Below are 20,653 nucleotides of genomic sequence, written 5' to 3'. Positions count from 1 at the left end.
GGGAAGTTCCCAAATACTCACGGCCTCAGCTTGGTCGCGGAAATTTTTTCAGCATGTTTCCTCACCCCCCACCTCTCCTCCTCACCCCCCCATCCTCCTCATCCCCCCCATCCTCCTCATCCCCCTCCTCCTCCTCACCCCCTCCCTCTCCTCCTCACCCCCTCTCCTCCTCACCCCGCCCCCTCTCCTCCTCACCCCGTCCTCTCTCCTCCTCAACCCCCTCTACTCCTCACCGCCTCTCTCCCTCCCTCACCTAAATCCCCTCCACTACCCCCTCTCTCAGCCCCTCTCCTCCCATCTCTCTCCCCACCCTCCCTCTCCTCCTCCCCCTCTCCGTCTCTTGCCCTTCTGTCTCTGCCCCTCTCTCTGTCTCTCCCCATTCTCTCTCTGCCCTCACTCTCAACCCCCTTTCCCTCTCTTAATAATATTAATATATCAAGGGGGGGTAGTTAGCGTGAGTGTGGGGGTGGTTAGTGCCTGTGACGCTGCATGCCTCCCCCCCAGCCCCCCCACCGCAACCGGGCGCTGGAGGAACAGACCCAACGGGTCTGCACTTGGTCTAGTACTTCTTAAAAGTATCTCCACTCCTTCTTCCCCCTTCTCTCCCACCCCCCTCTCCCTAAAGGACTTACCGTTACTGTGCAGCCGTTTTACCTTCATCGCCGCAGTGGGACAGCTCCTTTAGTTCAGTAGTACATGCCAGGTTCTTATCATTGCCCTGAATCTTTAAAGGTTTCAAATCTTTAATCCTAGAACTCATAAGGTTTCTTGGTTGGGAAGTCCAAGAAAGATGCTTGAAAAGTTTGTTCGGGAATCAATGAGTACCTCTTCATATTTTTCCACAAAAAAACAAAACAGGAATGCACTGGTTTGCAGAAATCCCTAATTTTCAATCGGGATTTCCTGTGGAGATTAACAGGATGATGATGTATCTGGATTTCATTTTATCACATTATCTGGAATGGAAAACCTGCTAAAGTTTACCTTCAACAATTTTGTACACCACAGATGTCCCACTGCAATATAAATATTTCATTTGGGGGCTTAGGTTCAAATAACCTTGGGCCCCATCACTGATGCTTTGCACTTTATCTTGGTGGACAATTGTAATTTTACAACCTTGGATTGTACCTTTTAATGTACTAAAGTTCTATTAAAGAATAAAATATGATTTAACAAGTTGCTCAGAAGTGGTATCCTGGCTCCCAAGTTCTCTAATAATCACCCACAGGATTTAATTCCAATAAATTACAAATTAGTTAAGACAGAAACACGTGAATTTATTATGGGGAACAAGGAAATGGCAGATGAGTTGAACAGGTACTTTGGATCTGTCTTCACTAAGGAAGATACAAACAATCTCCCAGATGTACTAGTGGCCAAGGACCTAGGGTGACGGAGGAACTGAAGGATATTCACATTAGGCAGGAAATAGTGTTGGGTAGACTGATGTGACTGAAGGCTGATAAATCCCCAGGGCCTGATGGTCTGCATCACACGGTACTTAAGGAAGTGGCTCTATAAATCATGGACGCATTGGTGATCATTTTCCAATGTTCTATAGATTCAGGATCAGTTCCTGTGGATTTGAGGGTAGCTAATTGGAGGGCGATCATGGTGGCGCAGCGGTAGAGTTGCTGTCTTACAGCAAATGCAGCGCCGGAAAACCGGGTTCGATCCTGACTACGGGTGCTGTCTGTACGGAGTTTGTACGTTCTCCCTGCGATCTGCATGGGTTTTCTCCAAGATCTTTGGTTTCCTCCCACAGTCCAAAGACCTACAGGCTTGTAGGTTAATGTTACTTTTAATCCCTTCATCTAAACCATCAATGTATATTGTAAATAGCTGCAGTCCCAGCAACAAGCCTGTATTTAATAATGTCTATTTCACAAGTATAGTTAGATTGGGAGTAAATGACTGTTCCAATGGTCTTATTATCGATCCATATTTTGGTCAGCTATTCTTCATTTTTTATCATTATCCATCATCAAACAATGTATTTTTTTTAAACAATCGATGCTCATTGAATGAAAGATCTTAAAAATAGAGGTTCAATGTCCTGTTCCCAACCTTTCAAAAATGAATCTGTTTTCTTTGGATTGGTAAAATGTGAATATTGGCAGAGGCTTCAGTCTCTTCCTGTGAGTGATATTATCATTGACTTGTTTTTAAGTATTATCACATACTTGTACATTGTTCCAGTTTTGTTGAAAAAAATGATAATGTTAAGTTTACTTCCATTTCTTCTTTGGTTTAAAAATATCAATTGCTTAACAGAGCTGAAGTTAAACTCAGCATTTAGAGTACTTTGCTTTCATAATTGTCTCTCACCAACATCAGTTGAACAAGAATATTATAATGGGAGGTCAATCAGCCTCTCAAGCATGTTGTGACATATAGAACATGGAACAATACAACACAAGAACACTCCCTTCAGTTCCCAATGTCTGAGCCGAACCAGATGCCAAGACCATTTCTTATCTGCCTGCACATAACCCATATCCATATCCAAAAGTCTCTTAACTGCTGCTACTGTATTGGATCTGCTTCAACCACCACCCTGGACAATGTGTTCCAGACACTCCCGCCCTCTGTACAAAAACTTGTCCCACATATCTGTTAAACACTGCCCCTCTCGCATTGAAGCTATACCCTCAAGTATTTGATTTATTAATCCTGGGTAAAGTTTTCTGCCATCTACCCTATCTATGCCTCTCAAATGTTATACATTACTAGACTAAGTGGGACCTGTTGGGTCCCATGTTCACACGGGAGGGCTGGTCCCCCAACGCAATATTCCACCTCTCCACCAATTCCAATATTGGTGGCGGGGGGGGGGCTTTCTGGAGCGCTAGTATGGGTATTTTGGGCTGAAGAGACTGGTTTCCAGAGGGTTAGTATGGACATTGTGGGCCAAATGAATTCTTGGGGTGACAGCTGTCACTCAAGCATGATGTGCTGACAGCTCACTCACGGCTGGTGGGCGAGCAGTTGACTCACGGTTATTCCTTGAAATTACAGCAGGGTGCAAGGCCACCAAATTCAATTGCAGTTTCATACCACTTCAAGCAGGGTGCAATGCCACCGATTTCAAGTGCAGTTTCCGACCACTTCAAGCAGGGTGCAAGGCCACCAGATTCAAGTGCAGTTTCATACCATTTAATGCAGGGTGCAAGGCCACCAAATTCAAATGCAGTTTCATACCATTTAATGCAGGGTGCAAAGCCACCACATTCAAATGCATTTTAATACCATTTCCACCATAAAACCACACAAAACACCACACTCACAATTCAGTAGACATTCAGTGTGTTCTGTTGATTCACAGCTCAGTCGTGACCTCTCCCTCCCCCATCTTGCAGAGACTGAGCCACATCCACACTTCCGGGTTTGATAACTCCTCCCCCCTCCCACCGGAAGGGGCGTGACTTTCATGGCGTGATTGACAAGAGAGAGATTCTCAACATTTTTTTAAACACTAATAACACTTTTATTTTTCATTGATGGGAAGATTCCTCTGCACCTGATGAGCGGAGGGGGACTGAGTAAGATGGCCAAAAATCACAGCCGTAAATGGTAGTGTTTTATCTAAAATCAATATACAGTGCAAACAGGAAGTTAAGCAGTTACCACCACCAACAACCATTTGCAGTGCAGCATTTCAAAGCAGTTACCACCACCAACAACCATTTGTAGTGCAGCATTTCAAAGCAGTTACCACCACCAACAACCATTTGCAGTGCAGCATTTCAAAGCAACCACATTTTCATTTTCAAACCACATTACGGGCACTCACAGTTGAGTACACATGTGTTCAGTGTTATTCACAGCCCAGAGAGACGTGACCCTCTTGATTCCTCCATCTTGCAGAGACTGAGTGAGGCACAACACTTCCGGGTTTTATAGACCCTCCCCCCTCCCACCAGCAGGGGCAGCAGAGAGAATGTCAACATTTTTAAAACATTAATAACTCTTTTACTTTTCATCGATGGGGGAAAATCCTCTTGTCCTGCGCAGCGGAAGGGGACTCAGAGTAAGATGGCCAAAAATCACAGCCGTAAGTGGCAGCGTTTTTTCAAAAATCATGAAACAGAAAAACAGGAAATGGTCAAGATCTTACTTTTAGTAATACAGATTTTTAAAAATCCATCACAGTTGATGTAATATTAATTTTAAAGTCTAGAAAATGTATATTCATTGATCCTGGAATAATTTTGTTAGTTGGATAGCACTACAAATTATCCTGTTGATGTAAACAACAACAAAATTCAACATAATGGTTATTTAAGCCAATTTTACCAAATTTGATGGGACAGTTTTGGTAGTCACGTTGTCTATTTTGCCAGGTATATCAGTTTCTGCAAGCCCTTGTGCTACTGCAGTGAGGGATTTCTAATTGAAAGAATGAATAATGTGAGGCTCGATGCAACAGGCAAAAAATTCAGGAAAACAGACTCTCCTACTTGTAACAAGACGCTGGAAATATGAGTTAATTTTCTAATTTCAAACAGGACAGTTGACAGATACATTTTTAGCATAGAGCAAACATGCAAATAGTTTAATGGTTTATTAATTCAGTCAACAGTTAATATTACAAATATTTAAAAATTACTTAATATAAATAGTTGGCAGCAAATCATTCCAGTACAGAATTATCACCAGTACAACAGACAGACTGGAGGAATTAGACATCAACAGAAGTATGCAAAAGAAATATAAAAGTTGAAAGGAAAATTAAATCAAGCTTGAGGTGATCTTGTGTCCAAAAAGCATGGGTTCTCCTTTATTTAAAAATCAAACAAAATTTCTAATCAACTTTCCCCTATAAAGTACAAAAAGGAACAGAACTGGCAGAAGTTGATGGCTGTCTAATTTGCATATCAAAGAACCATTAGTTGCTAATTACAACCTAAACACTCCTGTAAACCACCGCTCTGAATCTATACACAAGCATTTAATTAGAATCTAGAGACTTTAACAATATTACAAAGATTTAGCTCCAAAAATAATTCAACATAAAATAAACTTTAGGAATTAGCATCATAAAATTATATTTTCCACATAAAAATACAAAATAATATTAATGACACTGGCTGAATAAGAAAATCATTCCAAGTATCATGCTACCGTTGAAAAAGTAGTCATATTTTTAAAGTAAAATAAACCAAAATAAGCAAATATGCATGAAAAGTATCTCCTTTTTTTCTTTTTTTTTTAGCAAAACACTATCCAAAATAACTACAATCATTTACATCAGTACAAAGATCTCTGGATTTAAAAATATTAGCATGACAAAGGGGTAAAATTTCTGACAGTAAAAAAATGACATTGTGGATAACTAGTCTGCAAATATGCAATGAAAAAAATAAATCTGCATTAAAAGGTTTACACTGTTATTCTTTTTCTTTTCTTACAAACATTAGAAACAGTATTGCACATCACAACACAGAGTCGAGGTTAATCAGCCTTCCAAAATGTGTTATATTCAAGTCTTTCAGCATCTTTGAGGAAAGGCCTCACTTGGCCAGATGCAACAGGGGTTAAAATGTCAAGTGTTTCCCATAAAATATATTTTGCTTATGTTTTCTTTGCAAAAACACAGCGTGATTTAAAAAAATTAATTTCTCTGCAGAGCCCTGCATCTGGGCAGAAATACATACATTCGGGGAACATAGTATGTGAACAAGCTTATTAGAATATAAAAATAATACAATCAAAACAAAATAATTACATTTCTACAAAAATAGTGAAATAAATATGATTTCTTTAAAAAAGATGCATTACAGTGTTTACCATTTTCTTCATGGCAATGCTGAATAATTCAGGTGCTACAGTGTCACAGGAAAGAAATGACAGCAGATGAAACAAAAATCATTCTACTGCCACCCCATCCTAAAAAGGATTCACTTAATATTTAAATTAAATTAATTTAATAAAATACATGAGTGATTATGCCTTTAGTTATATTTCAGGAGCTGGGGATATTTCAATTTACTGCACTTACTTTCTGCACAGTTTTAAATAGCAGAGCCCTCCTAAGGTTACTATAATAGTTTACAAATGTTTAGACCCTTCCAAATTTAGGAAGCAGAATGTATGGAAAAATAAAATTATCGATTTGTTAAATCATTTATTTGCTAGATTAAATTATATATGCAGATCTTTTGATAATAAACAGCAAAACTATCGATTTCTCTTCTAAATTCAGAAAAATTGAGGTATTGCAAAGGAGATGCCATCAGTCAAAAAGTGTGCCCTAAAACTGCTGACTGTTGGAAAAAATTCTCACCAAGATACAAAAGTAGTGCATAACAAATGCCAATATGGATGTCTGAAAATTGAACAAATTTGGCAGAGAAAAAATACTCCAAATAGCCTGGAGAACCATGGTAAGTAACAAATGGGAGCATTAGCCAATAAATAAATTAGTAAAAAAGCTATTCTTCAAAACAGCATAGACTTCAAACATTTTAAAAGTTGCATCACAATCACTAAACAGCAGAGTTAGACAAATTACATACACAAAAGCACACCAGGAGACCACCAATGTTCAAGACCAACACCTTGCTTACATAAAAAGATTGTCCCTAAGGATTATATACGGTTGTTTTATACAGCATATGCTTGTAATGGCATGATCACCTATTTTAAAAATAAATAATTGACACCCGCATAACTTTCTGCAGCTTACTAATACATTTTTTTCAATCTAGTGTGATTAAGCTGCAGAGAAATTTAATGCTCTATGCCAAACCAGATTAATTTAATACCATATTCATCTCCATTTTGACTTTAAAATGGTTAGGTTTAGTACTTCATGTTCCTTATATGACAAAATCAGTACCATTTTATATTTTTAGAGAGGGCTGGTAGGAGGGAAGGGACTTTTAAGAGTTTGGTGATTGTTTAGTAGTGTGCTGACCATCTTTGGTTTGTAGAGAAAGTCGGAACCATTATACCAAAGAGTTTTATGAAAGGGGCAAGGAAGTCAAAGCTTTTAATGTTTTTTACCATTTAATAATTTGTTTTTAATTCCTAGCTAGCTACTTCTAGATTTCTACTTTGGACAACAATTCACTGAACACTAAAACTAAACCCACATATTAACAAGATTGCACAGGGAAATACAAGATTACATCCAGTCTGCAGAAATCAAACTCCACAACCCACCAGGTCACGATAGTGGCTGCACTTCTATTCTAAAAGCTAATTTGCATAATGTACACAAAGTGTAGCAGTAGGACATTGTCGTTACAGGAGTCACATTTATGCATGCAAGTTAGGTTTTCTCCTCATTTTCTTTAAAAGTATTATTGTAATTTTCATGCTAACTAATCTTTCTGAATGCCAGATTTGACATTGCATTCACTGTTGTGAAGAACATGTATGAATATACTAAATATACTACTGCATGCATTAGGTGTACAAGTAAACATGCAGTTGTTTAAATTCACATTGTAAATTGTGGCAGTCTAGGCCATTGCTGCCTGCATTTAATTCTTTCTTTATGCAGCTGTTATTATTGTTTCTGATCCCATTTTGTTACTGTGTGTTCTGGCATTAAATATAACACTATATAGCAGCAAAGCTCCTAATGCAGCTCAAGAATAATACAAATGCTAAAATAGTTAAACCAGATCAGTCTCGAGGTATTATTTCTTGCAAGTCAAAATGGAGAGCAAAAACGTAACCTATTTTTTAAAAAGTTTGTGTATATATTGCAAATAGCAACATTAAAAAATAAAATTTTGTGTGGCAGAAATCACTCATCTATAGCTAATTTTGCCTCCTACTATGTGCTACCTTTGGTAAAATTACTAGGGATAGGTCTTGGAGATGAAACTGAGCTTCCTGAAATAAGTGCATGCTCCACCCATTAAAGATAGCAGCAAACTGTGCGCCCCTAAGTGGCAACAATCTCACTTCTAAGTTTATTTTATATAAAAAAATAACTTGAAAAAACTACAAAAAATCCTTTTTTTCTCAAAAACATGAAAGTACCTCAAAAAAGTTAGTAAAGCCTGAGATGCAGGGTTTTGGTGACAAACAGAGGCCTGTAGTGTATTAGCTGCTACATATGATGTACGCATTGAGAGCTGGGGTAGGAGGCAGAGGAATGCACTTATTTCTCCAAACTAGTCATGGTTTCTTCAGCTTTTTAAAACCTCATGCACTCTCCTATCTTCATCCGTCATGATCCTTCAGGCGTCTGAATGTTCTGTTCAGCTCCAGCGGAAGTGAACTTGTCGAGGGCGGTCGGCCCCTTCCTTCACCAGTGGCTTGTGGAATTCTCGCCCTGCACGTGAGTGGATATTTGCCCAACAAAATTCACAGTAATACTGCAGACAAGTGACATTGGCACAGAAAAATGGAGCAAACTTTCCACCACACCGGGCCCCCTGGCATTCATCACACATTTGATCATCTAGCACATATGGCTTAACTTCCACCTGTTGGAACAAAATAAAATGTATCATATTTCTTCCCAAAAAGTCTGCAAAATCTCTTGGATCAATAGAACTGGTACAAATAATCATAGTTAAAAATATGCGTTTGAAAACTGCGGCTGCAACATTTCAAATGCTCACAAAGAATCAGGGTCACCATGATCCATGAGGTGTTTTTTTCCAATTTTTTTCTCAATTACTGTAGCAGATTGTTTGAAGGGACACATTAAGGCCTGGGGCGTTTCATCCATATCCTCACTCCCATCTTCCTTCTCTCCCCCAAAATAATGATTCAGTACATTAAGGACATCAGTACCAGTGTGTGTAAACTCAAAGTATATCTATTTAATGTGTTTCTTCAAAAGTGGTTAATTTAATGTTTTATTCTTTGGCCATTGTCAGAGGTGTTCAAGTTCAAGTGAGTTTATTGTCATGTGTCCCTGATAGGACAATGAAATTCTTGCTTTGCTTCAGTACACAGAACATAGTAGGCATTTACTACAAAACAGATCAATGTGTCCATATACCATTATATAAATATATACACACATGAATAAATAAACTGATAAAGTGATCCAGTCCTCTCGATAAAGGCTCCAAACAAATGTGTAGACAATGCTTGAAGAAGGGTCCCAGCCCAAAACATTCTCTGTCTATTTGCCTCGGGAGATGTGCCTGTCCTGCTGAGTTTCTCCAGTAGTATGTTTTTGCTCAAGATTCCAGCATCTGCAGTCGCTTGTGTCTATCATTTCATTAACCTTTTTGATTATTTTCTATACAATCCACAAACCATTGTGGTCATATTACATCTATTCAGATCTCAAAAACGGACATTTTATCCGATCCATCCCTCAATATTATTCTATCCAAATGATAGGAAACAACAAACAACATTCTCAGTTAAATCGGAGCGTATACAAATTATAATAGACCTGTCAGCAGAATATACCTGTTCAAACCACTCTCACAAAATCTATATAAATGCTAATTCCTCAAACAAAATCAAATTATAATATTTTCTAAATGATCTTGGGAAAGCATAAGAATTGAAATCTTAAGATGTCAAAATGAACTCTGCATTTCCAATAGAACCATGTTTTATTGAAGGGAACAAAAAGTCAAATTACTGATTACCTAAACTTTGAAATTCCTTATGAATACAGCGATATACAACATTTACTTCATGCCACATGCATCAAAATAGATACCAACAACATATGCAATGTTTGTTCACTTACAGAGGCCCAGGGAGCCGTTGGTGCGAGGGGAGGAGTACCTGCGCTGTAAGTATAAAATACATCGCGGGGCTTGCTTTCACGGAGGCCCAGGGAGCCGTTGGTGCGAGGGGACCTGACACTAAAATCGGCAACGTTCCAGAGAAGGAGTCTGGTGGAAGCATCTGATTGGTGGAAGAGGACCGGGTTTACATTGTTACATTAAGCCTTCAGGTTAAGGATTCTGGGAGTTGAGTGTACAGTATTTATTAGCATTTATTAGTAAAGTTTAAAGGATAAAGTTTTGTGTTTTTTAATATTTAATATAGAGTTAATTTGGGAGTAAGATATGTCAGTGGAGATTGGCCCCGTGGTTTGCTCAGCCTGCAACATGTGAGATATGGTCAGTGTCCCTGGTGACTACGTTTGCAGGAAGTGTGTACAGCTGCAGCTCCTGGCAGACCGCATTGAACGATTGGAACTGCGGCTGGATTCATACTGGAGCATCCACGATGCTGAGAAAGTCGTGGATAGCATGTACAGCGAGTTGGTCACACGCAGGTAAAAGGTAAGAGGACAGAAAGGGAACGGGTGGCCAATAGCCAGCAAAGCAGTAGGCAAGTAGTGCAGGAGTCCCCTGCGGTCATCTCCCTCCTAAACAGGTATACCATTTTGGATACTGTTGAGGGAGATGGCTCATCAGGGGAATGCAGCAGCAGCCAAGTTCATGGCACCATGGGTGGCTCTGCGGCACATGAGGGGGGGGAAAAGAGTGGAAGGGCAATAGTAATAGGGGATTCAATTGTCAGGGGAATAGATAGGCGTTTCTGCGGCCGCAAACGAGACTCGAGGATGGTATGTTGCCTCCCTGGTGCAAGGGTCAAGGATGTCACTGAACTGCTGCAGAACATTCTGGAGGGGGAGGGTGAACAGCCAGTTGTCGTGGTGCATATTGGCACCAACGATATAGGTAAAAAAAGGGATGAGGTCCTACAAGATGAATTTAGCGAGCTAGGAGATAAACTTAAAAGTAGGACCTCAAAGGTAATAATCTCTGGATTACTACCAGTACCACGGGCCAGTCAGAGTAGAAATAGGAGGATATTGCAGATGAATACGTGGCTTGAAAAATGGTGCAAGGGGGAGGGATTCAAATTTTTAGGGCATTGGAACCAGTTCTGGGGGAGGTGGGACCAGTACAAACAGGACGGTCTGCACTGGGGCTGGAATGGAACCAATGTCCTTGGGGGAGTGTTTGCTAGTGCTGTCGGGGAAGATTTAAACTAATGTGGCAGGGGGATGGGTACAAGAGCAGAGAGGCAGGGGGGTGTAAAATGAGGGTAGAAGCAATAGGTAGCAAGGTGAAAAGTAAAAGTGGCAGGCAGACAAAACCAGGGCAAAAATCAAAAAGGGCCACTTTTCAACATAATTGTATAAGGGGTAAGAGCATTGTAAAAACAAGCCTGAAGGCTTTGTGTCTCAATGCAAGGAGTATTCGTAATAAGGTGGATGAGTTGAACGTGCAGATAGCCATTAATGATTATGATATAGTTGGGATCACGGAGACATGGCTCCAGGGTGACAAAGGCTGGGAGCTGAACATCCAGGGATATTCAATATTCAGGAGGGATAGACAGAAAGGAAAAGGAGGTGGAAAGGAAGAGGATTTTTTGGAATGTATGCGGGATAGTTATCTAAATCAACATGTAGAGGAACCAACAAGAGAGCAGGCTATTTTAGACTGGGTATTGAGTAATGAGGAAGGGTTAGTTAGCAGTCTTGTTGTACGTGCCCCCTTGGGCAAGAGTGACCATAATATGGTTGAGTTCTTCATTAGGATGGAGAGTGACATTGTTAATTCAGAAACAATGGTTCTGAACTTAAAGAAAGGTAACTTTGAGGGTATGAGACGTGAATTGGCCAAGATTGACTGGCAATTAATTCTAAAAGGGTTGACGGTGTATATGCAATGGAAGACATTTAAAGACTGCATGGATGAACTACAAAAATTGTTCATCCCAGTTTGGCAAAAGAATAAATCAGGGAAGGTAGTGCATCCAGTGGATAACAAGGGAAATCAGGGATAGTATCAAAGCGAAGGATGATGCGTACAAATTAGCCAGAAAAAGCAGCATACCGGAGGACTGGGAGAAATTCAGAGACCAGCAGAGGAGGACAAAGGGCTTAATTAGGAAAGGAAAAATAGATTATGAAAGAAAACTGGCAGGGAACATAAAAACTGACTGCAAAAGTCTTTATAGATATGTGAAAAGAAAGAGATTAGTTAAAACAAATGTAGGTCCCTTGCAGTCAGAAACAGGTGAGTTGATCATGGGGAACAAGGATATGGCGGACCAATTGAATAACTACTTGGTTCCGTCTTCACTAAGGAAGACATAAATAATCTGCCGGAAATAGCAGGGGACCGCGGGTCAAAGGAGTTGGAGGAATTGAGTGAAATCCAGGTTAGCCGGGAAGTGGTGTTGGGTAAATTAAATGGATTAAAGGCCGATAAATCCCCAGGGCCAGATAGGCTGCATCCCAGAGTACTTAAGGAAGTAGCTCCAGAAATAGTGGATGCATTAGTAATAATCTTTCAAAACTCTTTAGATTCTGGAGTAGTTCCTGAGGATTGGCGGGTAGCAAACGTAACCCCACTTTTTAAGGGAGGGAGAGAGAAAACGGGGAATTACAGACCAGTTAGTCTAACATCGGTAGTGGGGAAACTGCTAGAGTCAGTTATTAAAGATGGGATAGCAGCACATTTGGAAAGTGGTGAAATCATTGGACAAAGTCAGCATGGATTTACAAAAGGTAAATCATGTCTGACGAATCTTATAGAATATTTCGAGGATGTAACTAGTAGCGTGGATAGGGGAGAACCAGTGGATGTGGTGTATCTGGACTGGTGTATCAGTGACTAGTGGGGTACCGCAAGGCTCAGTGCTGGGACCCCAGCTATTTACAATATATATTAATGATCTGGATGAGGGAATTGAAGGCAATATCTCCAAGTTTGCGGATGACACTAAGCTGGGGGGCAGTGTTAGCTGTGAGGAGGATGCTAGGAGACTGCAAGGTGACTTGGATAGGCTGGGTGAGTGGGCAAATGTTTGGCAGATGCAGTATAATGTGGATAAATGTGAGGTTATCCATTTTGGTGGCAAAAACAGGAAAGCAGACTATTATCTAAATGGTGGCCGATTAGGAAAAGGGGAGATGCAGCGAGACCTGGGTGTCATGGTACACCAGTCATTGAGCCAGCCCGTTTGCGGGGTTCGGTGAGCCGCGGGACTGTTTGTACCATCGCCCGGTGGGGTATCGCCTCAGCGCAGAGGGAGAAGAGGAGGGAAGAGACTGCAGCCCTAAGATTTTTGTGGATGTTAATTTGTGTTTATTGTTGTTTATTATTGTATTATTGTATGTATGACTGCAGGCACGAAATTTCGTTCAGACCGTAAGGTCTGAATGACAATAAAGGAAATTCTAATTCTAATTCTAATTGAAAGTAGGCATGCAGGTGCAGCAGGCAGTGAAGAAAGCGAATGGTATGTTAGCTTTCATAGCAAAATGATTTGAGTATAGGAGCAGGGAGGTTCTACTGCAGTTGTACAGGGTCTTGGTGAGACCACACCTGGAGTATTGCGTACAGTTTTGGTCTCCAAATCTGAGGAAGGACATTATTGCCATAGAGGGAGTGCAGAGAAGGTTCACCAGACTGATTCCTGGGATGCCAGGACTGTCTTATGAAGAAAGACTGGATAGACTTGGTTTATACTCTCTAGAATTTAGGAGATTGAGAGGGGATCTTATAGAAACTTACAAAATTCTTAAGGGGTTGGACAGGCTAGATGCAGGAAGATTGTTCCCGATGTTGGGGAAGTCCAGGACAAGGGGTCACAGCTTAAGGATAAGGGGGAAATCTTTTAAAACCGAGATGAGAAAAACTTTTTTCACACAGAGAGTGGTGAATCTCTGGAACTCTCTGCCACAGAGGGTAGTTGAGGCCAGTTCATTGGCTATATTTAAGAGGGAGTTAGATGTGGCCCTTGTGGCTAAGGGGATCAGAGGGTATGGAGAGAAGGCAGGTACGGGATACTGAGTTGGATGATCAGCCATGATCATATTGAATGGCGGTGCAGGCTCGAAGGGCCAAATGGCCTACTCCTGCACCTAATTTATATGTTCTATGTTTCACTTGAAATAAGGGACAAGAAAGAAAATCTGAGTCATATAGCGTGGAGTGTAGGAAGGAAGTGTAGATGCTGGTTTATCGAAAATAGACACAGAATGCTGGAGTAACTCAGTGGGACAGGCAGCATCTCTGGAGAGAAGAAATAGGTGACATTTTGGGTCAAGACCCTTCTTCAGACTGATACAGCGTGGAAACAGGCCCTTTGGCCCGACTTACCTACCCCAACCAAAATGTCCAATCCACACCCGACCCACCTGACTGCATCCCCCCAACCCTACCCTATCCTTGCACATGTCCAAATGTTGCTTTTTAAAAATGGATTCAATGGATACGATAGAATCTTGAGGCAACTGACATGAGAGGTAAAAAAAAGCATAAGTGTGATCACCAAATTTTGCTATCCAAGACATTTAAATTAAATATCCAATAGAAAAAAAAAATAAATAAATAAAAATTCTTATTAACACCATCAATGCTAGAAGCAGAAGGCACAGACCAAGACCAAATTCATTAGTGCCAACTTGGTATTACTAGCTCTACCTTTGAGCAATTTTCCAATGTCAATCAGCTGCTGAAGTTTCTCTGTTCAAAATATTAAAGTTTGCTGCTGCACTGCATTGTTAAAAAAAATACAGCATTTGGTTATTCTCAAGTTCAAGTGAGTTTATTGTCATGTGTCCCTGTATAGGACAATGAAATTCTTGCTTTGCTTAAGCACACAGAAAATAGTAGGCATTTACTACAAAACAGATACAGGTGCACAACCTTTTATCCGAAATACCGGAAACCGAAAAGCTCCGAAAATCGGACATTTTCGGTCCTGGAAAAAAGGGAGGGTATATTGCCCGGGAGAGTAGGAATCCCTAGACCTAGTACAGTGAGCGTCCACCGAGGGTCGCCCGGAGAGGTTCCGCGGTCACCTCGGTGGACGCTCACTGAACTAGGTCTAGGGATTCACAAAAATGCTGGAGAAACTCCGCGGGTGCAGCAGCATCTATGGAGCGAAGGAAATAGGTAACGCTTCGGGCCGAAACCCTTCCTCAGACTGCCCTATCAGTCCCCCCTATCAGTCTGAGGAAGGGTTTCGGCAAAGGGAGGGGAGAGAAGGGAAAAGAGAGAGGAAGGATCTGCCGGACATGCTGCGTGTGTGTTTGTTTGGCGGAGTCTGAGGGGAGAAGGAGAGAAGGGAGAGAAGGAGGGAAGGGAGGGAAGGGAGGGAGAGGTCCAGCGGCGGGAACAGATGCCTGGGTCCGGGCGTGAGCTGAGTCCGAGGTTTGTAAACGTTGCTGTAACCCCCGGCCCGGCCCTCCGTGTATTGTTCACCGCGTCTTCCTGGAGAGAGGGGGGAGGGCGGGAGCCGGGGCTGTGTGCATGAAGCACGGCGACTAGAGGGACGGGAGAGCTGCCCCGGGAGCGTGAGGGCACCTCCCCCTTCTCCATTCCCCCTCACACCCCCCTCCCCATCTACCCCTTTCTTCCCCCTCTACCTCTCTACTCTCTCTCGGCCCGCAGCGATCTGCCGGACATGCTGTGTGTGTGTGTGTGTGTGTGTGTGTGTGTGTGTGTGTTTGTTTGGCGGAGTCTGAGGGGAGAAACGCTGGCACTAAGAGCGAGCGAACGCGCGGACAGAACGGACAAAAGCAACGATCATAGATCGGAATAGGTGACCAAAGATCTTTGTAGGTGGCATTTCGGGTCGAGACCCCTCTTCTGACTGACTCAGGGGAAAGAGGAGCAAGAGCTATGGACGGTACTAAGTGAATGGAAGATATGCTGATATCTCCCGTTTCCCTTGACTGTCAGTCTGAAGAAGGGTCTCGACCCGAAATGTCTACCAACGCCGCTCTATGAACGTTGCTTTCGTCCGTCTGTCCACGCTTTCACTCGCTCTTGGTGCCGGCGCTTCTCCCCTCATGGCAGCTATTGAAAAAGTCGACCCGAAATATCACCTATTTCCTCCTATTATCACGTATTCCTCATCAGAGATGCAGCCTGATCCGCTGATTTACTCCAGCCTTTTGCGTCTGTCTTCGGTTTAATCAGCATCTGCAGTATGTGCCGTTTAAAAAGTACAAGGCATGTGCCGTTTAAAAGGAAGTGATAAAAATTTAAAAAACATTTAACAACACCTAAACTGTTCCCCCGCAACGCTGCGAGAGGCATAACTGAAGTCGGGTCGGGGTTACTGAAATGACGGAGGTTACGCTCCGGTGCGGACTACGCGTCAGTTCATTGTATTTCGCAGGAGTGGACCATCTTGCGCGCTATAAGATCTTTGCTCCAATTGATTTGATTACTCTAGTGTGGGGGCCCCCCTTAGGCGCGGGGCCCAATTGGGAGAAATAGGTCCTATCGGCTAAAGGCCGGCCCTGACCGGGTAACTGCCGGGATCGAGGCGCAAACTCACGACCTTGCGGCCACGAGCCGAGCACTCTACCACTGAGCCACATGTTAAAAGCTACGCTAAAAACCTTCCGTTCGGAAAACCGAAAAATCCCGAAATCCGAGAAGTGTCTGGTCCCAAGGCTTTTGGATAAAACGTTGTGCACCTGTAAATGTGTCCATATACCATGATATAAATATATACACACATGAATAAATAAACTGATAAAGTGCAAATAGCAGAAAGTGATTATTAATAATCAGAGTTTTGTCTGAGCCAGGTTTAATAGCCTGATGGCTGTGGGGAAGTAGCTATTCCTGAACCTGGTTGTTGCAGTCTTCGGGCTCCTGTACCTTCTACCTGAAGGTAGCAGGGAGATGAATGTGTGGCCAGGATGGTGTGGGTCTTTGATGATACTGCCAGCCCTTTTGAGGCAGCGACTGCGATAAATCCCCTCGATGGAAGGAAGGTCAGAGTCGATGATGGACTGGGCAGTGTTTACTACTTTTTGTAGTCTTTTCCTCTCCAGGGCGCTCAAATTGCCGAACCAAGCCACGATGCAACCGGTCAGAATGCTCTCGACTGTGCACCTGTAGAAGTTAGAGAGAGTCTTCCTTGACAATCCGACTCTCCGTAATCTTCTCAGGAAGTAGAGGCGCTGATGAGCTTTTTTGATAATTGCGTTAGTGTTCTCGGACCAGGAAAGAACTTCAGAGATGTGCACGCCCATGAATTTGAAGTTCTTGACCATCGACCCGTTGATATAAATGGGGCTGTGGGTCCCCCTCCTACTCCTTCCAAAGTCCACAATCAGTTCCTTGGTTTTGCTGGTGTTGAGGGCCAGGTTATTGCGCTGGCACCATATGGACAGTTGCTCGATCTCTCTTCTGTACTCTGACTCATCCCCATCAGTGATACGTCCCACAACAGTGGTGTCATCAGCGAACTTGATGATGGAGTTTGCACTGTGGTTGGCTACGCAGTCATGGGTATAGAGTACAGCAGGGGGCTGAGCACGCAGCCTTGAGGTGCTCCCGTGCTGATTGTTATCGAGGCTGACATATTTCCACCAATACGAACAGACTGTGGTCTGTGGATGAGGAAGTCGAGGATCCAGTTGCAGAGGGATGCGCAGAGACCCAGTTCTGCGAGTTTGGTAACCAGTTTGGAGGGGATGATTGTGTTGAATGCCGAGCTGTAATCGATGATAACAGCCTGACATATGAGTTTTTGTTGTCCAAGTGGTCCAGTGCGGAGTGGAGGGCTCATGTTTTAATGTACAGTGCCCTCCATAATGTTTAGGACAAAGACCCATCATTTATTTATTTGCCTCTGTACTCCACAATTTGAGATTTGTAATAGAAAAAAAAAACGTGGTTAAAGTGCACATTGTCAGATTTTAATAAAGGCCATTTTAAAACATTTTCTATTACAAATCTCAAATTGTGGAGTACAGAGGCAAATTTATTAGCTCTAATCCATGTTCCTCTGCAATGGTCCAACTTTAACAGTTGCTAAATAATTCTCTCCTATTATACATACTGCTGTGTGTGTAGAATTTTTCAAGGCATTCTCTTGTCTCTTCTTAACTTTACGTTTTGCTGATGTCTACTCATTGCACAGTCATGCAGACTCATTATTTTCTATCTACAACTGTGAGAGTTTTGCATTATTCTTGTTTTGTTAACCAAATACAATATCTAGTATGCAGCCTTTCCACAGAGTAACGATTGGAGGAAAAGCTCCAATAATATGGAGGCTTTCATGACCTTAGATTCACACAATAAAATGTACAATGTTTCCAAATGTGCTTGCACAACTGTTCCATTTTTTGCTTAGTCGGGTCACTCGATTTATCATGTACAATTTGTAGCGTTTTCTGCAGCCAGAGGTTTAGCTGTTAAATTTTAGAGGACTTCCAAAATTAAATTAAAAGAGGTAATCGGATCTGGTAAGTTCAAAAGATACCACTTACCCGTTTATCTATATCACCATGCTGTAGCTGAACAAATCGAGCACTGATGGCAGCTATATAGCTCTGCTGATTTGAAAAAGCAACACGCCCCGCACCTTTTGGGTACTTCAGCTCTGGGTCAGTATCAATTCCTGCATAACACACTCCACCATAAAGGCGATCCATTATCATTGCTAGCTCCACTAAGAAAAAGTACAAAAACTTTTAAAACTCAGAATATGTACTGAATTGAACAAATCATGTAAAATAGTACCAATAAACGGAAGGTCCTTCAATATGCCACTGTATTGCAAAACGTATAATTATTTAAGAGATGCCAGTATATTAATAAATAAGTAAGTTTATTGGTCAAGTATTCACATACAAGGAATTTGCCTTGGTGCTCCGCCCACAACATGACATAGTGACAGTTAAGAATGACTGAGAAAACACTAAACATTAATAATAATAATAATAAAACATTAATGATAAAAAGACCATTGATCAAGCAAGTTTCCACAATTCTAGTTAAATGATGTGCTTCATATTCAGCATTGAACATTTTGGTGAAATTGCCTTACATTGCTTGAAATTGCTTGATATTGTCAACCTTGAAAGGGTTCAGAGAAGATTTACGATGTTGCCAAGACTAGAGGTTGTGAGCTATAGGGAGAGCTCGAGTAGGCTGGGTCTCTAATCCTTGGAGCGCAGGAGGATGAGGGGTGGTCTTATAGGGGTGTACAAAGTCATGAGAATAATGGATCGGGTAGATGCACAGTCTCTTGCCCAGAGTAGGGGAATTGAGGACCAGAGGACATAGGTTCAAGGTGAAGGGGAAAAGATTTAATAGGAATCGGAGGGGTAACTTTTTCACACAAAAGGTGGTGGGTGTATGGAACAAGCTGCCAGAGGAGGTAGATGAGGCAGGGACAATCCCAACGTTTAAGAAACTGTTAGACAGGTACATGGATCGGACAGGTTTGGAGGGATATAGACCAAGCGCAGGCAGGTGGGACTAGTGTAGCTGGGACATGTTGGTCTGTGTGGGCAAGTTAGGCTTGCCCACACAGGCCAACAAGTTTGCTTTTAATTTTGTTTTACATTTGCCATTTTAAACCCACACTATTAATCACTTCTAGAGTTCCATTAGTTAGTTCAATTCAGCAGTCAAAAGGTAAATGTAAATAAGTAAAAGTAAACCAGAAATTTACCACTGTTGGAATATTCTGGTAGGCAAACTAACTTTGCCTCGATTAATGTCAAGTAGGAGCCACTTTTAATATTTAGGTATTCAAATACTTTTTTGTAGGATTCCAAAGAAAAGATGGGTAGAAATTAAAGGGAGAGGAACTCGGAAGTTTCCCAAACAATTTTGTCAGAGGTAAACGTCACAGGATGAGGTATAAGCACAGAGGGTGGAAGACAGTTTGAGCTTAGATATCTAAAGTCGTGAATGTCAATTGGTAGATGAAAGAGGGCAAGCTGTGCAAAAGAACAATCTGAAAAATGTAAACCCTATGAAGACTGAACTTGGTGCTGTGGCAGGAGTAGAAAACCACCGCTTTGACTTTCCCTATTGAAAACGTAACGATACAGAGGCAGTGGAGAAGTTAACAGTATACGTGGCAGATAAAATTCAGCGTCACCATCATAGACACACAATCCAGTTCTATATATGTGGATTAAGTTGCCCAACAAAACATGCTACTATGAAGCTAGATGGGATGAAGAATGGATACCTATGGGCACTCCCAAATTGACTGTGTGGTAAGAGAAGACATTGCTAAAGATTATATCAAGCGCTGGAGTAACTCAAGTAGGTCAGGTAGCATCTCTGGGAAACAAGGATAGTTCATGTTTTGGGTTGGGACCCTTATTCCGGGGAAAGGACAAAGCCTGGCAGGTAATAGATTGATACACATGAGGAAGGTTGTTTGACAGACAGATAGCTGGACAAAAAGCAGAGATGAAAATAATTGAAGAGTTGTGAATTGTGAAGCTAGAGGAAGGACTATAGGTGGAAGGGCAAGGGGAGGGGTGAAATAGGTGAAATCCACACTGTATGACTATGACTCCACATGGGACTCCACTTGGACTTAAGGTACTTGGAAACATACAAGAGCAGTCACACAAACTGAAGAACAGAGAAACTGGAAGAAGATAGTATGCTTAATTATGTTAAAGTCTTCACAGACTGAGGATAACAAAGAACAATAACATAGCGTTTGTACAACGGTTGAATATGTTAAAAATTTTGAGTAGGGCTCTTCCAGATCCGTGGATGTGAGAAATCATAGAAATGTTCAAAATGAGTTGCACCGGATATGAACAATTCAGGGAAGCAATGGGCATAATAATTTAGGGTCGAGGGACATTGGAGATGAGATGGTACACAAAATTGCTGGAGGAACTCAGCGGGTGCAGCAGCATCTATGGAGCGAAGGAAATAGGCGACGTTTC

General features: G+C 41.8%; 1 protein-coding gene across 2 annotated transcripts in view; it reads right to left on the bottom strand.

Annotated features, from left to right (window-relative positions):
* Nucleotides 1-4,537: 4,537 nt before the first annotated feature.
* The window catches only part of cpeb2 (cytoplasmic polyadenylation element binding protein 2), a 109,813-nt gene continuing 93,697 nt past the window's right edge, over nt 4,538-20,653 (bottom strand). For both annotated transcript variants that reach the window (XM_033025707.1, XM_033025699.1), the window contains 2 exons: nt 18,215-18,396; nt 4,538-8,450 (listed from right to left, as the gene is read on the bottom strand). In XM_033025707.1, coding sequence (XP_032881598.1) covers nt 8,223-8,450; nt 18,215-18,396 — 410 coding nt within the window. In that variant the 3' untranslated portion in view covers nt 4,538-8,222. The remainder of the gene's footprint in view (nt 8,451-18,214; nt 18,397-20,653) is intronic.

The sequence above is a fragment of the Amblyraja radiata genome, chromosome 1 (genome assembly GCF_010909765.2).
Source record: "Amblyraja radiata isolate CabotCenter1 chromosome 1, sAmbRad1.1.pri, whole genome shotgun sequence".
NCBI lineage: Eukaryota > Metazoa > Chordata > Chondrichthyes > Rajiformes > Rajidae > Amblyraja > Amblyraja radiata.
The sequence above is the reverse complement of the archived record's forward strand: the minus strand, read 5'-3'. Positions and strand labels throughout refer to the sequence as shown.